The 18973-nt window shown below is 44.1% G+C and overlaps 1 protein-coding gene across 1 annotated transcript; it reads left to right on the forward strand.

The window, feature by feature from the left end:
- The first annotated feature begins 2274 nt into the window (after positions 1–2274).
- Positions 2275–6720, forward strand: LOC135241101 (twist-related protein 2). The gene is made up of 2 exons (XM_064311234.1): positions 2275–3041; positions 6179–6720. The coding sequence occupies exon 1, from the start codon at positions 2522–2524 to the stop codon at positions 3005–3007; it is 486 nt and encodes a 161-aa protein (XP_064167304.1). The 5' UTR covers positions 2275–2521; the 3' UTR covers positions 3008–3041; positions 6179–6720.
- Positions 6721–18973: the final 12253 nt, after the last annotated feature.

An 18973-nucleotide genomic window follows, 5' to 3' on the forward strand; every position in this document is an offset into this window, starting at 1 on the left:
GTATGAATTTGCTAAAAGTGTTGTGAATTTTGAAATGGTATGAATTTGGTAAAAATGTTGTTAATTTGTTAAAAGTGTTGTGAATTTGGTAACACAACTCTTGGCAGACCAGTGAGGTAATAAGCAGAAGTGCATATTATATAAGCACACATTCCTGAAACAAAATGATCTGAGTGGTAACTGGATTTACATTTCACAACTATCCTTCAAGACCAAGACTGCTCACTAACAAGAACCCTGAGCAAACTGGCCTTTTGAACTGTGAAGACAAGGAGTCAGGACCCAGACTATGTAACCTTCAACCCTAGTAAACTATCATTGTGTGTGTGTGTGTGTGTGTGTGTGTGTGTGAGCGTTGCATGTGTGTGTGTGTGTGTTTGTGTGCATCTTCACATTGGGAAGATATGCCAAAACATCATCACATAATCATAATCAATCACTATAGTAGTGTGACTTTGCACAAGATGTAAATTTGTTGTAAAACAGTCTTGTGCTGCACAAAAATCATATTCTGCATTCTACACACTGGGTCTCTTGGCATTCGATTTCTTACTGAATAAAACCATACCAAATGAAATAAAATTATTATTTTCCAGCTAGATCCGTTAGGTTTCGTTAGTAGTCTATTTTGTCATAATACAGAGAGGTTACAAGTACAACAGAATTGTCGAGTGAACTTAAATTTAACTTGCGAAAATCAGAAAATCGTTTCAATGCACAGTATCTGTGGCCAAGTGACAGGGGCCGAAACGTCGCCTCTTGTCAAATCAACAAAAACAAACATATTAATCATGAATGAATAGGGAATAGTACATAAAAATAGAAACACATAAAGTGAGTAATCCAATGGAGAGGAACTCCAGCTGACACGCAAAACGGAGCAATTGGCAGCGGATAATACAAAGGATAATACGAGCCACCTGTGCTTTGCGGTATGTACAAAACATGACATCACGCATCAGGAGGCAGAACTTTGACAAAACGCATGTAATCACCCACCAGCGGCCTCCGAAGAAACAGAACATTTCGGTTAATTCAATAGTCTTTCCTGTTTTGTGTTTTTTTTTCTTCCTTACATCGCGAACACTGACTGTCACAGTGCAGCCTACAGACTTTTTTTAATGTATTAAAATAACAAAACTGTTTAATCAACGTTCTCTTCGCGAGTACGCTCCGCAATGTCAGGGGAAGTCGTGTCGGTGCAATATGTGGCACTTTGACTGTTCTATTTTGCATTCGGTGAACAGTTTAAAAAAAAACCATTTGTGCAAATTATAATTGTGTGCAAATAATAAATATGAAAAAATATATATAATTGCCATATGCTAAATATTACGTATTGAACAAAACATATTTGTCACTATTTGTCATTGTCACTATTTCATATATATATATAACGGTTGCATATAAATAGATAAGAAATAAACAGATTTATCACTCCGAGAGCCTACCATTCCAAGAGCATACTATCCATCCCACAGGAGGGGTATGGTCATTTAACTAGCCTGATGTAACTAGCAGATGCATTTCTTCTAGAACCGGAAGTATGCAGTAACGTGGGCTATTCCCTCTACAACGCATAGCCTTGTTAATGGTGAGATAATGTAAGACGGAAAAACAGGTGCAAAATAAAAAATATTGGCTTGATATAAGGAAGCAATTACAAGATACACGATCGAATTGTTTTAAGTATTTGCACTTTAAATTCAGACGTCCATTTTCAAAGACCGAGGAAATTAATTTAACAGAGACTGGTAGCCCTTTTTCCTAATTAATTATGATGGGTGAAATATACTGAGTTTATAATTGCGGCTCAGCAATAAGACATACTGTTCAATTAAAATATTCGTAAAAATAGTAACATTTAGGCTACTTATATGACAGTCTATTGCAGTCTATTGAGCAATTTACAATGCGTTATAAAATATAACTGCAATAGGGATTAGCACGGGAATGACAGATAACCGTATAGGTACCAAGCCAAAAATGAACACTTTAAGAAGTAGGCTATATGCAAGTGCACAATCGGGCTGCGGCCACCATTTAATTATTTTTAAATACATTTATTTTATTTATTAGTTCAAACTATATTTGTATCGTTACATTTAATTGCATTTGGTATCTAGTTATATTCTCCGTTTGTATAAATGGCTCTACAGGTAAATAATCTGGTACGAGTGTAATTTAAAACTGGTCCCTCCTGTTCATTAGTCGGCCAATCAGAGTCCGAAGCTTCCACCCCCTCCATTCAGACAACTATTTAGCATCTGAAACTGGGATAAAGTTTCCAAAAAATAGAGAAAAAAACCTCCTGCGAGAGGGAAGTTGTGCCAAACTTCATTTTCGCTTGAAAATATAATATCGCGGCCACTTAAAACAAGTTACAAATAAAGGGCGAGAAAGACGACGAGGTCGTGCAACCGACGTCTGTCTGCGCTCCACACGGATATACTCACTAACCACGGATTCTAAAGCGGACAACGTTTTTTCTTCGCTACCCTTGCATTTCTTTAAACGAGAAATGGAAGAGAGCTCAAGTTCTCCCGTCTCCCCAGTGGATAGCTTAGTGACCAGCGAGGAGGAGTTGGACAGACAACAGAAAAGATTTGGAAGGAAGAGGAGACACAGCAAAAAGCTGAGCGAAGACGGCAGTCCGGGTTCCGTTAAGCGGGGCAAAAAACCGAGTCCCAGCAGCACGCAGTCGTACGAGGAGCTGCAGAATCAGAGGGTTCTGGCCAACGTTAGGGAGAGACAGAGGACTCAGTCGCTCAACGAAGCCTTTGCGTCGTTGCGAAAAATCATACCCACGCTTCCCTCGGATAAACTTAGCAAGATACAGACTCTGAAACTGGCATCCAGATACATAGATTTTCTGTATCAGGTGCTACAAAGCGACGAGATGGACAACAAGATGTCAAGCTGCAGCTACGTTGCGCACGAAAGACTCAGTTACGCTTTCTCGGTGTGGCGGATGGAAGGCGCGTGGTCAATGTCTACGTCCCACTAGCACCGAAGAAGTTTTATTCTCTTATGCCAAAGGGGTACGTATCAGAATGCAGTGTGGATTATTATTATTATTATTATTATGATTATTATTATTATGATGATTATTATTATGTTGAGCAGTAGTAAAGAAATAAAAATGCCTGACCAGGAAAATGCAGAAAAGAATACTTTTCATAAAATAGTTGCAAAGAATATGCTGTTCTAGTGTATGTAGGCTGTTGAAAGCCTGTATTTTTATAATAGTAATAATAATAATAATAATAATAATAGTATCTCAGTATTCTGTTTTAATTTTAATATTTTGGAAATCACACCAGTACAGTATCAGTGACCTTCTACAGCGCGCCCATATAGTTGTGGCCTCAGTTACCTGGCCTAACAATATATTTGGTATTAGCATAGTTGGAGGACAGTGTGTTTATCTGAATCACAATTTGGTTCACCGTCACACCCAAAATTTTATGCCATCATGTAACTGTCATTATTCTACAGCTAATTCTGCTGATGCCCTCTCCTACAACTCTGCTGTTACTGTCACTACTACTAATTATTGTCTGTCATTGCCATGGTTGCTAATAGGCTGTAAGGTAGCTAACTAAAATGCATTTGTCGCAAACCGTAACACTACTAGGTATAAAGGTTATACAGCTAGGCCTAGGCTACTGAAATGTAACGGACATTTGCAAAATTTCAACAGTTAAGAGATAGTATATCTGCTTATACTCTGACCCCTTGTGAGCTGTGTCAGGCATGGCCATGTGCTCGTGCACATAAGTACTTTTAACGTAACCTAATCAGACTTAGGTTAATGTACCGTTAAGGAAGTGCTTAATCTTATTACGTGTCACCACTGCAATACCACCACTGCAATCTTAAAAAAGGCGTGAATTTGACGTGAATGGTGCATGTAAGGTTGGTCTGCAACGTGGAATGTATTAACAGGGAACACGACATTTGGAATTAAATTGATTACCCCCCTCAACTGTTCCGTGCTGTTTAACGTCATATGCTTTCATAAACAGAGGAAACTTCATTTCCCAAAGCTGTAAATGAACTGGCTGTTGGTGAATTTTTGAAGTCCATCGCAACTTTCAACTCCATCATGTCTAAACCCATGTAAACAGAACATGGGCATCTCAGGCGATAAACGCCGACTCTACTGCCGGCCTGTCGCCATCAGCAATTAACTACCCTCACGGGACTCTGGATTTGTAGACAAATATGTATTCATACGTGGACCGTTGTAGCTATGAATGAGGCGACATTAAAGACTATGTTTGATCGGACGTAATAGTAGCTTGTGTCAATATTGCTTTCATGTTCTGGAACTTTCTAAGCGTTCTGCATTCGAAAGTATTGCACAACAAGATGACGAGAATTAAGCTTCCCCCGGCTGCTCTAAGACGTCTAAATAAGATAAAGATTTAATTGTGGCACAACACATTGCACACCATGTAAACCATTATTTTAATCAGCATTAAATCACCAATTTTCCATTTTTATATCATTGTTAATATCTGAAAATTGCAATCGAGTTAAACAAAGTTATTATATGGCTTACCATGCCATAAAATGTAACATTATTCTGATACAAACAATCTTAATTATGTGGTGATTTAAAAAAAAAAAAAACCACACTCCAGACTATGAACGCCATTCGTGATGTGAATTTAATTAAACGTTGAGTATCTGTACGCATAAACCCTCAATACTTAATGCATTCCCTCTTGATCTCAGCTTTATTTCCGTTATCTACGCAGATAGGTTATAACCTCGTCGAGCATCATATGCGCAAAGCAGGCGTTGTAGATTCCGGCCTGTAGCAGCCTACTCCTGTGTGTCATCGGGTTAATGACACATGTCAAGCGCTTTTGGAATGAGAGGCATTTCCGCGTCGTAAAACATAATTTAATAAAAATTAACGATCTCATTACTGCTCAATGCTTTGTTTTGAAAATATTTTGATCGCAGTCAAATACCGCACGTAGGCCCATTTTACATGATGCCTACATTGTAATACTTACTGTAATATTTTTATGGGATAAAAACAAACAACGCCGTGGTGATCTATGTTTATCTGTAGCCTATGTGAAAATGGTATGCTTGCCATCTAGTACATCGGATTTATACCGCATAATCAATATTTATGTTAGTGGCATTCTTTTCCTACATTAAAATGAATAGGCTGCTTACTAAAAAGGCCACAATTACGAATACAAGCCCAAGCTTAATTTTCGATGATGTTTTGCCTTTTACATTCTGATAGATCTAAAATGCAACGATGTCTCGTGCACCATTTATGTCTTTTGTCTTTTCTTTGACGTTCAGAAAAGCTGTCATTGTGAAATAGGCTACGTCGTGTATGTTTGCTCCGGCAGTCACCAAACAAAACGTGAATTTCAAAATATAATATTTAAATCAATACTAACCGTCTGATGTGGTCTGCTGCGTTGGAGGGCAATTACACATTTATTAGAGAAGCTGTTTGGTTTATCCATGCTTATTGCTATTTCCTGTAGCTCAGTGGTAGGCGTCCTGCTAGCCTATCTTTAGGGAAACGGTGAGGCTACTTCGGAGAGGCCGTGGCAGAATAAAGCAACTGTAAACGGTCTCTGCTATAATATTATTACATGAAACATTAACTTTTTTTTACTCTGGCATTGCTTTACATAATGTGTCACTACAACAGAAACATGTAAATGCATGTATTTCTTGCTAAATATTGGCTAAAACAAAGGGCTACCTCTGGTTTAAGTGGCCAATTTTCATATCATATTGGCCTAAATATAACAAGAATCGCGCGTGCAGAAAATGAATGCTACTTTTCAGACTTAACCAATTATATCTTCAACGCAATAAATCAGTTAGAGGCTGTTGTTATTTTTTAGTGACATCAGCCAAATTCCCCAAAAAATGGTTAAATGGTTGGTTCAGTTTATCTTAAGTCTCCCTTAACTATAAGCATATATGCTGTACTTCAAGTACAAATCCCTTTGCGGTTTCCTAAACAGGAATAAAAATTGGGATTGCGCACTTATTCCAGTAACGTTGCGCAATTTACAACGGAAAAAAAATACTGGAAACAACGCTCATCACACATGTAATTACGAGATAAAATGATTTCAAATCAAGAATAAAATTACTAATTCACGTTTCTTTTTCCTTTTTGTAGACTGTTTATTTCTACAAAGTCTGAAGATGCCAAAGGATTTCTCGAAGAACCTAAGAACCTCAAAGACACGGTCAAAAGACCCAACGTGATTTACGACTCCGGATTCTCCTGGATTATTTAAAAGTGCGACACGACAGTACTGTAGGCCCATCTCAGACATCAGAACAAATGAGAGGATTTCAGACCAATATGTTTATTTCGCTCCCACAATTCAATGTGCTGACGTCTCCCGTTTCGTCTAACGCGTAGATTTTATTCTTTAAATACCGGTATAGTATGATTCAGGAAAGCCCTATATTATCTTATATCCCTCTTTTCTTTTTTCAAATAAATGTTTAAAATGTTTTAAGAACGCATTGTACATATCTTTAATCATCTTCAGCTTTTTTTTTTTTTTTAAAGATAACATTTAGAATCATAAGTTCTCGAGGTACTGCATGGATTTGTCCTCAAAAAGTTGATCTCATTCAGCAAAGCTCTCTTTTTCGCCGAATGTAAATTTCGCTTATTTATTAAAACAAATATTTTTGAAACAACTTAAAGGTGTGCGGTAATTAATTGTACACATAACACATCGATAACTGTTTTAATGATGAGTGTTCCGCTACAGTCAGTAAGTCAGTTGTTGGGTGTTCTGAATCTTGAAATGATTTAGGCCAGTCTTCAAATTGACACATTTGAATGGAATGGATAAAATGTGCCAATTTTCGAGTGTAGCATAAAAAGTCATTTGAGTCATACTGCTTTTACATTTTAAGTGAATGTGTTAAAGCTTTTTTTTTGTAAAGCATATCTTTGCAAAGAACATGAAACAACTCAGGAAAAACGCAATTATTCTATTGAACTATTTTACCTTTTATTAATGAATGGCAACACGATGACGAGTTTCTGTTGTCTTTTTTAATGCAGCTAAAATCAGAGGGGTAGAATGGCCTGTCTGCAAGCAGCTTTTCTAGGTGGGAAATATAGGTGCCCTGGTAGAAATCCTAGGGAAAGTAAGGGAAGAGTGTCACCTTAGAAAGGAGGGTGAGGGGGTGTGTTTTTGAAGCGAAAGAAAACGCCAGATAAAACGGTTATAGGGCTTCATTAACATAGAAGTACAGAAACATCGACGTTATCCTCGTCTGTTTCAGACCAAGTTGCATAAAATGCCTTCAGGCTTCAACGAGCGAATGAGCATGAACAACCGCAGATAACCTAGCCTATTTACCCAACTTTTAAATACCGGACCCCTATTAGGCCTCTTAATCATCCGTTCAATCAAAACGCTTTGTTTTCTCAATGCATACAAATTCGTAACAAGTTGTTTTTCCACATACTTCAGATAGATACACATCTAAAAACAGAACAAAGCGCGTGCGCCTTAATTTCCAGCCCAAATAAGCATTCGCAATGCTGTAATTTAAGTTAAGTTTCAATACAACTTTACTGTATTTTTATTTACAGGTTGTTATTAATGCTAAAAGTATGTAATATAAAGTATGTAAAACAGTATATAATTTCTATTTTTTACTTTTTAGACGGCATCAAGGCCACCGCGAAATTCAACAGAAACACCTGTTCTTGAGGTTTACAGGTCTCAGGGCTCTCGCGCCGGCTGTAAAGACACGCGCCCACTAATGTAATGATAAAAAATGCTGAATGCGCGGACCCGATTGCTTATATTTTCGACTGTTTAAATCTCTGGGAATTCCTGGAGTGCTTCTGTTAATTTTCCAAGTTAGTTTCACTCCACACATCACAATGGCATTCAATATGACATGATGGCCTATGCCAATTGGACCAAATAACACATGCATGCCATCGGAATAGCACACATTACGTGTCATATATGCGAGGATTCACATAATTTTTTTAACATCAGTGGTGATAAGACGCACTGGAGCTTTTATTTTTAATATATATATATATATATATATATATATATATATATATATATATATATATATATATATATATATATATATATATTTTCAAACTATAGGTTCGATTGTATATGCGCTCTTTAAAAAAATTAAAGAATTTACAGATAAGGCGTTTTTCCTTGCATATTTCACTTCATAGTTATTGACACAATGCTGTTAGAATATTGCTACCTTATTTGAAACTCAGAAGCTATATATTAAAATATATTAAAGCATCTTTTCTTAGGTTTATATTATTGTGGCATGAAGACATAAACACATATTATGATCTTGAGCCGCCAACTGCACTCTGTTTTTAGTTCGGTTAATGCTTGTAAATTGACATTTAAATGATGTTTAACAAGGCTGGGGACCTACCAGTAAAAAATAACTCCTGGTCTTTCCTCCCCGTGAATTATATTGAATTGTCCATGTATTACACGGTACTAATTTTGCGCAATTAATTGATGTTATGAGAACCTGCAGCTCACGAGCCTACTCCGTCATCCAATCAGCAGGCCTCGTGATAATGGCTCATTAACCCCCGACCCTAACCCTGCCACAGTGCCCCTGCTGTACCTGTGAGCCAAAACAGCACTTGAAAGGGTTTTGAGCTACAGTAATAGTGCTCCACAATGCCACAGATGTTTCCCGTAAAAAAATTTTTTTAAAAAGATGGAAAAAGCTACAAAATTTTAATTTGCAGTAAAGCGGATAAAGTGAAGGCTCTAAGCGGTGTCTGTCTCGAGCAGGACTTCACACTGAGCCTGCTCGCTTTAATGTCGAGGCTGCTTTAAGATCGGAGAGAGAGAGAGAGGGGACGGCTTAAGGGTTCTAAATCTCCAGGGTCCTCGAGTCTCTGGCTCCATGCTTCACTTCCAGAGGAGCGACTGGAATGGTTGTTAGCGAGCGTATTCACAGACTCCGTGCTCACACGTTGCTGTATTTGCATTGCAGGGCTAGCTTCTTTACCGGTACGTTACACTGCCGCCAAAGTGAAATGAAACGTCCTTCCCCAGCGCGCCGGGCGGCCCGGTCGCAGCTGCGGACCAGGTGGACACGGGTTCGTTGACCAGGTTTGACCTGGCCGCCGCTCCGCGGTCGAGGCTGCAGCTCGGGCGTGCGCGGGACGGCGTCTTTACGACGCACGTGTTGATTTGCTAGCTTTTTACAAGGACAGCGTGACCCCTGACCTCTGCCAGCAACAGAAGCCTGAGAAAGCGGAGGTATTGTGAGGTCATACCTCTGAACCTTTGCTACGGCTCAGGCACAGAACACAGAACATCACAATGTATCCAGAGGTCAAAGGGCACAGGCTTTATGGTCTGTCGTAGGAGCAGAACTGAATCGCACTTTCAGAATATAGCCATACTGCTATTGAACCATTAATTAAGATCATTTGCACCCATGCAACAAATGTAATGTAACTTAATAAGAACTCATGCGCGAAAATGGGTGTCGGTGTAATGTATCGAGTAAGGAACTGGTCTTGTAAACTAAAGATCATAGGTTTGAATCCCAGGTAGGACACGGACGTTGTACCCTTGAGCAAGGTACTTAACCTGCATTGCTTCAGTATATATCCAGCTGTGTAAATGGATGCAATGTAACTGCTATGTAAAAGTTGTGAAAGTCGCTCTGGATAAGAGCGTCTGCTAAATGTCAGTAATGTAAAAATTCATGAATAAATCAGTTGCATATCCATTGTGGAGATTCAGTAAGTTGTGGAGCGCCTGTTTCATGCAATGTATGTGACAGCCAATTGGTAAAATATAGTAATAGAATAATGAAATGTGTGTGATAGTGCTCATTTTATCTGTTTGGGAAGAATAATTTATTTTAAATGAGCAAGTGATGGACATTGCTCAGCCTTCGTGCTGCAAAGAGAAGGCACTTGGAATCAGTTAAAATAATAGCCAGTGCTCCACGTGATTTCAGACTCTTTTCAAAACACAGCACGACCCAAAGCTTTCGCTTTCAGGTTTTTTATCCTAACAGGGAAACAAAATGTCTTGCCTCCTCTTTTAACTTACACTTCTACTCTTTGATCTTAGGCAGAGACAGCTCACGGCGTAAATTGGAATTAGCGAGCTGGCCAGGAATCAATCTACGTACGCGGCTTGAAGTGGTCTGGGTATGGAAGGCCTGGATGGAGGAAGTGCATGGCAATGCCTCAGATGTCCTGCTGTTCTCCAGACTCACATTGCATCCATGTGCTCAGTCATGCAGAACATAACGAGAGTCACAATCTTGCATTCTCACAAATGCCTTTCACTGTCCTCCATAGACGACAAGTGTAATCTCACCTCCATAGACGGCAGGTGTAATCTTTCCTCCAAAGACGGCAGGTGTAATCTTTCCTCCAAAGACAGCAGGTGTAATCTTATCTCCATAGACGACAGGTATAATCTTACCTCCATAAATGACAGGGGTAATCATACTGTACCTCCACAGACAGCAGGTGTAATCATACTGTACCTCTATAGAAAACAGGTGTAATCTTACCTCCATAGACGACAGGCATAATCATACTGTACCTCCATAGACAACAGGTGTAATCTTACCTCCATAGACGACAGGTGTAATCATACTGTACCTCCACAGACAACAGGTGTAATCTTACCTCCACAGACAGCAGGTATAATCATACTGTACCTCCTTAGATGACAGGTGTAATCATACTGTACCTCCACAGGCAACAGGTATAATCATACTGTACCTCCTTAGATGACAGGTGTAATCATACTGTACCTCCACAGACAGCAAGTGTAATCTTACCAGCATGGAGGACAGGTGTAATCTTATCTCCATAGATGACAGGTGTAATCATACTGTCCTCCATGAAACAGGATGCAATCTTACCTCCAAGACAGCGGTATAATCATAAGTACCTCCATAGATGACAGGTGTAATCTTGTACCTCCATAGAACAGGTGTAATCTTACCTCTATAGATGAACAGGTGTAATCTTACCTCCATAAGGGCAGGTATAATCATACTGTAAGTCCTGTAATCCAACAGGTGTAATTCATATTACCTCTGCACAGCCAACAGTTACTTCATAACACTCCTTAGATGACAGGTGTAATCATACTGTACCTCCACAGACAGCAAGTGTAATCTTACCAGCATGGAGGACAGGTGTAATCTTATCTCCATGGATGACAGGTGTAATCATACTGTTCCTCCATGGATGACAGATGCAATCTTACCTCCATAGACGACCGGTGTAATCATAAAATACCTCCATAGATGACAGGTGTAATCTGACCTGCATAGATGGCAGGTGTAATCTTACCTCTATAGATGACAGGTGTAATCGTACCTCCATTAATGGCAGGTATAATCATATTTGGGGTAAGTGCATACTGTAACTACACCAAAAACACCAAGAAAATTCAGAATAAAAGTGGATTTTGCCAGTATTAACCTTTGCTGTCTATTTCGAGCTTACTAACAGTTACTTACAAAACACACCACTGATAGGATTTAACTTGAGTTTGTAACAGAATTTCGTTTTCAGTCCTCCTCTCATGCTAATTAAAGAGTAGAAGAATCAGGCACCAGACACCCAGTTGTGAGCATGCGGGAGATGTGGTTGGTTGGATGGTTTGAGGAGCCGGGGCAGCTGGATGAACCCTAAAGCTCCCAACCAGAGCTGCTCGCTGGCTCCATATCAGAGATCGCGGTGGACGGATCCATCAAAGCGACAGCCCCAAAAGAGTCTCCCGCAAGCGGGGTACGAGCCAGCACCCCCACCCCTCCCTCCTCTCTCCCCCTCCTCCCTCCTCTTCCCTCCTCTCTCCCTCCTCCCTTTTCCTCTCTCCCCCCCTCCTCTCTCCCCCTCCTCCCTCCTCTTCCCTCCTCCCTCCTCACCCCCCCTCCTCTCTCCCTCCTCCTTCCTCTCTCCCCCCCTCCTCCTCTCTCCCCTCTCCCCTCCTCTTCCTCTTCCTCCTCACCCCCTCCTCTCCTCTCCCTCATCTCCTCCCTCCTCCACCTCCTCCTCTCCCTCCTCCTCTCTCCTCCTCTCTCCCTCTTCCTCTTCCCCTCCTCATCTTCTTCCTCCTCCTCCCTCTCCCCTCCTCCTCCCTCCCTGCTCCTTCCTCTTCCTCCCCCCTCTCCTCCTCCCTGCTCCCTCCTTTCACACTGGGGAGCACCAGCCCCCTGACCACGGGGAGATTTCCGCTGCTCTTAGAGGGGGAATTAAACTGGACAGGAAAATGAGTCAGGAACACTGAAGCGGTTGTAAAGATGGCTGTAAAAGCCGACGCAGGAATGCGAGCCCCAGCCAGCCGTGGGGGAAATTACCCAGGGACCCGAGCGGCTTTCCAAGAAGAGGGCCGAACCCCAGCAGCACTGCATTCTTATATATTTATATAAATCCTCAGGCACCTGGAGATTCTTTTTAAGCGGCCAATAAGGCGAGCGGGCCGGCGGGCGAGCGAGCGAGCGAGCGCAGTGCTTCGGGGATTTAAGAGCCTGTTTAAGAGCGCTGCTCGGGCCTACCCTGCTCTCCCCTGCAAACAGCATTAACCCGGCCTCACACTGGGGAGCGGCTCAGGCGAGGTGCTCGCAGGCCCCCTGAAGGGAAACGCTATTCTTATACCGAGTATCAGTTAAAGGCGTTCAATTAACGGCAACAATCGATTACACTGAAATCAGTGTGCGTGCCACGGCAGAGAACAGTGTTCCAGCAGGCAGCGAAAGCCAGCAGACTATGTGATACTCTCTTTCACATCTTCCGGAAGGATCTTTAGGGAAACACTGAGTCTTGCTGATGAGGAGTCAGGGAATTCTTTGGTCTTCGTTACGGGCATAATTAGTGACAGTTAAACGCCAGGGTGAGTCTCCCGGCTGAAACCTGGCCCGGCTTCCCAGGAGCCCTCTCGGTGACGTGTCTGCACAGCGAACCGCTCTGCTCTGGATTAACAGCAGGGATCACGCAGGGCCACAGCAGACCCGTACCTCCAGCAGGTGCTACCCTGTGCTTTCGCTTTTTAATTAAAACCCCTCCAAGCCCTGTCATTGGGTACAAACACAGTCTGCGCCAACAAGCTCCTTCTCACTTTCTTATGGCCCTAAACGATAGAAAAATTAGATATTCACTCTTTCTGAGACACACACACCCAGACACACAGACACACAGACACAGACACGGACACACAGACACAGACACACACAGACACGGACACACAGACACACAGACACACACAGACGGTCACATACAGACACACACACAGACACACACAGACGGTCACATACAGACACACACACAGACGGTCACATACAGACACACACACACGCTCACAGTCACAGTGTACATTGGGATTACTTTACGGAAACCGAGGCGGTTCAACACCGCATTGTTGACACAGGTGAGCGCCTCCCTTCTCTCGTCTCGTCAGTAAAACAATCATCTCACGGAAGGGTCAAAACGAATGACAGCATGATGTTTATTCACCAGTTCCTGTTTGCGCAAGCCCTCTGGTGGTTGATGGCGAAATTAACCGAGGTTATTTCCTGTTGAAGTGTGAGAGGTTCGCAGGTGACTGCACGTACTCCTATGCAATGTCTTTGATCACCGATACATATGACTTACAGATGTGGGGAGCAGATGTGGAAATCTCTCAGTTTATTTCTCAGATCATTCTTCAGATTATTTAAACACAGATAATGAAACTAAATAAAGCCTATTCAGTTTCAACATCAAGTGTTCAAATAATCAGAATTAGTATCTGAGAAATCAGCTAAGAGATTGAGTTATTATTTTTATATACAAAAACATATAAAGTACAGATACTAAATTAAATCATACAAATTATATAATTAAATTATTGCACTACAACATCAAAAAGGATTGAAACTAGTGTCACACAATTGCCATTAACATTACCCTGACAGTAAACCTTTTATCGTAATAATTTCTGGACTGCAATAACACGATAACTGTAAAAACAATAACAGCAGCGCCGTAATGACCTTTAAATGCACAATTTGAAACATTTTTTTCCTCCAGGATCAACAGCGACTTCGAGGGATCCTGTGCGAGAGGTATGCATGCGGTAATGCGTTCCTGATGCAGGGGCGTTTGGGATAAAACATCGTCCATTTCACAGCGCTGCCGAAGCCCGGGGGGGAAGCGGCGCGTAAATTACACGGAGGGAGTCGAAATTAAAATGGCCCCGAGGGGGCGAGCCCTTTCCCTCCCCTCCCTGTATTTGATCACGTATTCAGGGAGGTGATAGGTCCCCCCCCGTATAATGTGAGCTCGGCGCGGCGGCAGGTAATTGAGGCGAGTTTTCGTTCTGAACGTCGCTAAGAGCACGTAGCGTTCTCCCGGGCGGCGGGAAACGTGCGTTTCCCCGGAGACGGCGTGCGGCGCGGCGCGGCGGTCAGAGTCTCGCGCGGGAGCGCAGCGCAGACTCCGCGGATTCCAGAACGTTCCCTCCCGGCAGTCGGCTCCGCTCTGCGCGCCAGTGCAGACTAAACAGAGGGCAGGAAAAGCAAATACACAGCGCCGGTCACAACTCAGCCTGCGAGGCCTTCCCCACGGCCAGCACACATGGTACCACACCCCCCCCCTCCCCCCAACCCCAACCCAACGCTGTTAGTGTTGACGGTAACACACCAGAGTATCAGACTAGACTAGAGCACAACACCAGACTAGACTAGACTAGACTAGAGCACAAAACACCTAAATAAACTGAGACACCGCTAGAGACTAGAGCACACACCGACTAGACTACAGACAACAACTAGCTACTAGCAACCAGACTAGCTAACAAGACACAACACAGACTAGACTAGACTAAGCACTGCAGACTAGACTAGAGCACAACATCGACACTAGACTAGCCACAGACTAGACTAGACAAGAGCACAACACCAGACTAGACTAGACTAGAGCACACCAGACTAGACTAACTACTAGAGCATACCAGACGACTGACTAGACTACTAGCACCCGACTAGACTAGCTACTAGCACACCGACTAGACACTGATAGAGCCTACCGACTAGACTACTAGAGCACTACAACTAACTAGACTGAGCACTACCAGACTAGACTAGCTAGCACTACGACTAACTAGACTAGGCCTCACGACTAGACTAGACTAGAGCACTACACCAGACTAGACTAGACTAGACTAGACCAGAGCACCAGATAGCCCTGCTCTCGGCTCTCACCTGGCCCCTGAGACCCTGTTCTCTGACTCTTCCTCATGGGTCTCCAGGGAGACAGAAGGAAGAGGAGGGTCAAAGGGGGCTGTTTGAATGTGGGTACGTTCCCCGCAGTCAGAAACGCGTGACCCCAGCCTGACTGTGTGCTGTCGCGGCTCCGTGGGGTTCTCATTTCGTCCCCGATCTGTAATTTAGGCTGGTTCTCCCGCAGAGGCGCAGGGCTGCAATTAAACACGCGGAAACGAGCGTCGGAGGCGGAGCCCGGGACGACCCGCTCGGCGAAGGCGGACCCGTACCGCGCGCGGTAATGACAGGCCGAGCGGCCGCGGCGCAGGGACGAGCGGAGAGAGAGAGAGACCGCGGGGGGGGGGTGGGGGTGGGGGTTGAGGTCACGGTGCGGTTTGAAAACACCCCGGGTTTCTTTAACACTGCCTCCAGCCCGGCGGCCTTTCGCTGAGCTCTGCTGTGGGAGGAGACGCTTCGCATTCACAGGAAGCGCGAATCAGAGCAGCCCGGGGTCTCTAAATCACCCAAATACCCCAAATCTGAGCCTACCCTGAGTTTACTTAACCCCCCCGGGCCGTACCACCGGGGTCACCGAGTTCAGCCGCCGGTCGTAGGCCCGCGCGGTGTCTGCGCTTCTGGGACGGGGGGGCTTGGGTGACCCCCCCACCCCACCCCAAACTGTCAGAGGACCCCTAAAGCAACACAGCCCTGAGTTTTATGTCACCTTGGCGAACCGTATGGCTTTTCCAGGTCCTCCCGTCGACGCCTCTGAAGACGGTAAATATTCTGCGCGGCTCGGCTTTCGCCGTCCCCTCGGTCAGAACATGCCGGGTTTGTTTACCCATCACAGCCCGGGGACCCGGGGGTCGCGGCTGGTGAACATTCAGACGTCCCCGTCCCGAGCGCGGCCCCCAGTCTTCGGATGTTTTTCTCCTGCGAACCGAACGGCGAAAGAGTCGCGCGGCTCGGGAAAACGGAACGGGATTCCGCTCACGGTTCCTCTCCCTCGACTCGGTTTGTTTTTGTTTTTTTCGCGAGGGCAGCGTGCTCGCGTCTGAAATGTTTTCTCGCCCGTCCCCCCCAATTTCCCAGCGCAAACACCCCGGTGTTTATTCTGACAAACATCTGACCTAATCCGGCGTTTCGACAGTGGTGTGTTCCCGCCCGTCAGGTTGTCCCCCTGGTTAGTTGGGGGGGGGGGGCAGGCTAGGAGTGTGTGCTCAGACCCCCGCCCTCAATGCCTTTGCGTACTTAGACACAGGGGGGGGAGGGGGAGGGGGAGGGGGCCAGGCCTGGTGTCGCTGGGAGGCCGGTCAGTATGCACCGCGAGGGCCGAGGGGGTGGGGGTTGGGGGTGCGGGTGCGGGGGGCGAGGTGACGGGCGTGGGGGCGCGGGGCTTATTTTCTTTCGGCGCGAGTTTGACAGGCCCTGTGCTCCGGCCGCCTGTCCCCTGGGGGCCCCGGGGCTCTGAGAAGCCCTCGGAGGGGCCCTGCGGCTCACATCTAACAGCCCCCGCTGCTTCCCGCTTGTTTTAGGAGGCTCTTTGGGGAGGGGGGGTGGGGGGGCAGAAAGAATACAGCGATTGTACTAAAAAGAAAAACTTGTAGCTTCGGAGAAACTAAGCTGGAGCCTCCGTTCCGTCGCCCTGCCCAAGACCCATAGTTTCTGAGAAAAAAAAAACGTAAATAATTACCATCCGAGCAACAAGGACCCACCCCCTGCTTTCTCTGAGCTCACACACAAAAGGAATCTTTAAACCAACATTTCTTTTGTAAATAAAAAGAAAGAAGAAGAAAAAAAAACATTTATTAGCGAAACTGTACTACTAGCTGCGTACAAAATTAGGATCAATGAGCTCACAGGTGGAATCAATTAGACCAAAAGAAAAGAAAAGCAGCCTTAAAAATGATACAGACAAATCTTAATCTAAAAGTGAAGCAAACTACAAGGCTAAGGCCAACATTGGTACTTTGAAAAATTTTATTTCTAAATAAAAGCCAAATAATCCTATTAGTATTATTATATTATTATAATAATTACGAAGGGGGACAATTTTGCCTGCTTCTGACACTCCTCCCCCCTCCTATGCCCATGACAGAAACCAGAAAACAGAAAGTCACCCCCCCACCCCCACCCCCCACCTCCATCCCCACTCCCTTCATGAAAAATGCACAGCTTCTCATTTTGTTGATTGGAGCACGCTCTGATTGGTTGCTCGCCCTATCCGTCATGCGATGGGCGGGCCACTGCGGCAGGAGTTAATGCCTGTTAAGCAGTTTCTCGGCAGGCCTGTGAAAACATACCACACCTCTATAAACGGCCCACCGCGGGGTCCCCTCCACCACTTCCTCCCGCTCGCTCTCCTGCAGCTGATTGGCTGTGGCGTGCAGCTATTCGCTAAGTGACGGATTCGCAGAAAGTCACCCACAGCGACCGCAGCGCTACACTACAGTCCAGAGGAGAGGTGTAATGCTGAAGTGTACGTGAGTCCGGACCAAGCGGCCAAAACCAGACTTCGTTTTTGAAGCTCATTTCCTGGTGTTGTAGTTCCTGGTTGCTCACTAGCGCCACTACGGATGGCTCCAGTATAGGTGTTTTCATATCCGGTTTCCATGTAAGTCTACGGTACAAATGCGATCAAAATACAAAGTCAATAATTTTTTCTCACAAGAACAAATAGTCATAATAGGTGTATTTTATTCGTCTTATGACTGTCCATGGGTCGATTTCATGATTTATTGCGTCATTTGGGCACAGTGCCAATATTTGTTCTGGACCAATGAGGTACAGCTTGCGTCACTTCCGGATTACTGCAGAGGACTGAGCTACAGTAGGGGCTACAATCTGTGGTCACTGGGGTGGGAGGTGGCGTCTCTTGGCCTTGACATTGGGGCTCCGACCACGGTCCACCTGTGCGAAGTTAGAAAATACAGGCATCCCATTTTGTAGTGGTTTCATTATAGCGTGTGCTATTTACAGCTGGACTAGACGACCATAAAATAATCCTCCTCTGAAGTTTTGCGGTAGCCGAGTCATTTTTACTATTTCCTTTAGCCCACTTAACCAAATAATTAGTTGGCAGAAAGCGTAATCAGCTAACGCTTATTTGCTATGTGTGGTAGTCCAGTAGCCTATGCTAAAACAGTTCGCAACTTCGGCTACCAAGCCATTTGACTAGCTAGCTAACCCTAACCGGCAAATATTCCATCTGTCAAACGCGTTTGACGGCTTGTCAGTCGTGTACATTCCGTAAATGTCTACCTGGGCTATGCTGCACGAATGTGACAAAGCTAGAAGCTAGCAAGAAAATAATAGTAATTAGAAATTCAATGTACATTATTTTTGTCTTCATGCAACAGGTGGAAAACTTGCTCTTCAAAGTGCGCTGTCATATTTACACGCCTGTAGATCAGTTATTAAAATACTTGGTAGATTTGTTAATCACCGCTGACAGTGTTAATTTCTATTCGGTAAAAAGTGACTTGCGAATGATCGGTCAGCTAGCGTCACCCAGCAAGTAAACACCACAAACGGCGATGGAGTAGTAGAAGTTAATGGCTCATTAACTACTGTGGCGAAAACCTACGACGATAACTTGCTTGGTTAACAGCAGGTCTACCAGACAGTTATATGAAAATGAGCCTAGTCAAATCACCAGTAGTCTACACATCTCTGATTGACTGACATCAGTGCAGTCGATGTT

This window comes from Anguilla rostrata, chromosome 15 (genome assembly GCF_018555375.3).
Source record: "Anguilla rostrata isolate EN2019 chromosome 15, ASM1855537v3, whole genome shotgun sequence".
Taxonomy (NCBI): Eukaryota; Metazoa; Chordata; class Actinopteri; order Anguilliformes; family Anguillidae; genus Anguilla; species Anguilla rostrata.

What these genes read in the sequence shown, in the direction of transcription:
- LOC135241101 (XM_064311234.1), top strand. Translation starts at nt 2,522, where the DNA reads ATGGAAGAGAGCTCAAGTTCTCCCGTCTCCCCAGTGGATAGCTTAGTG.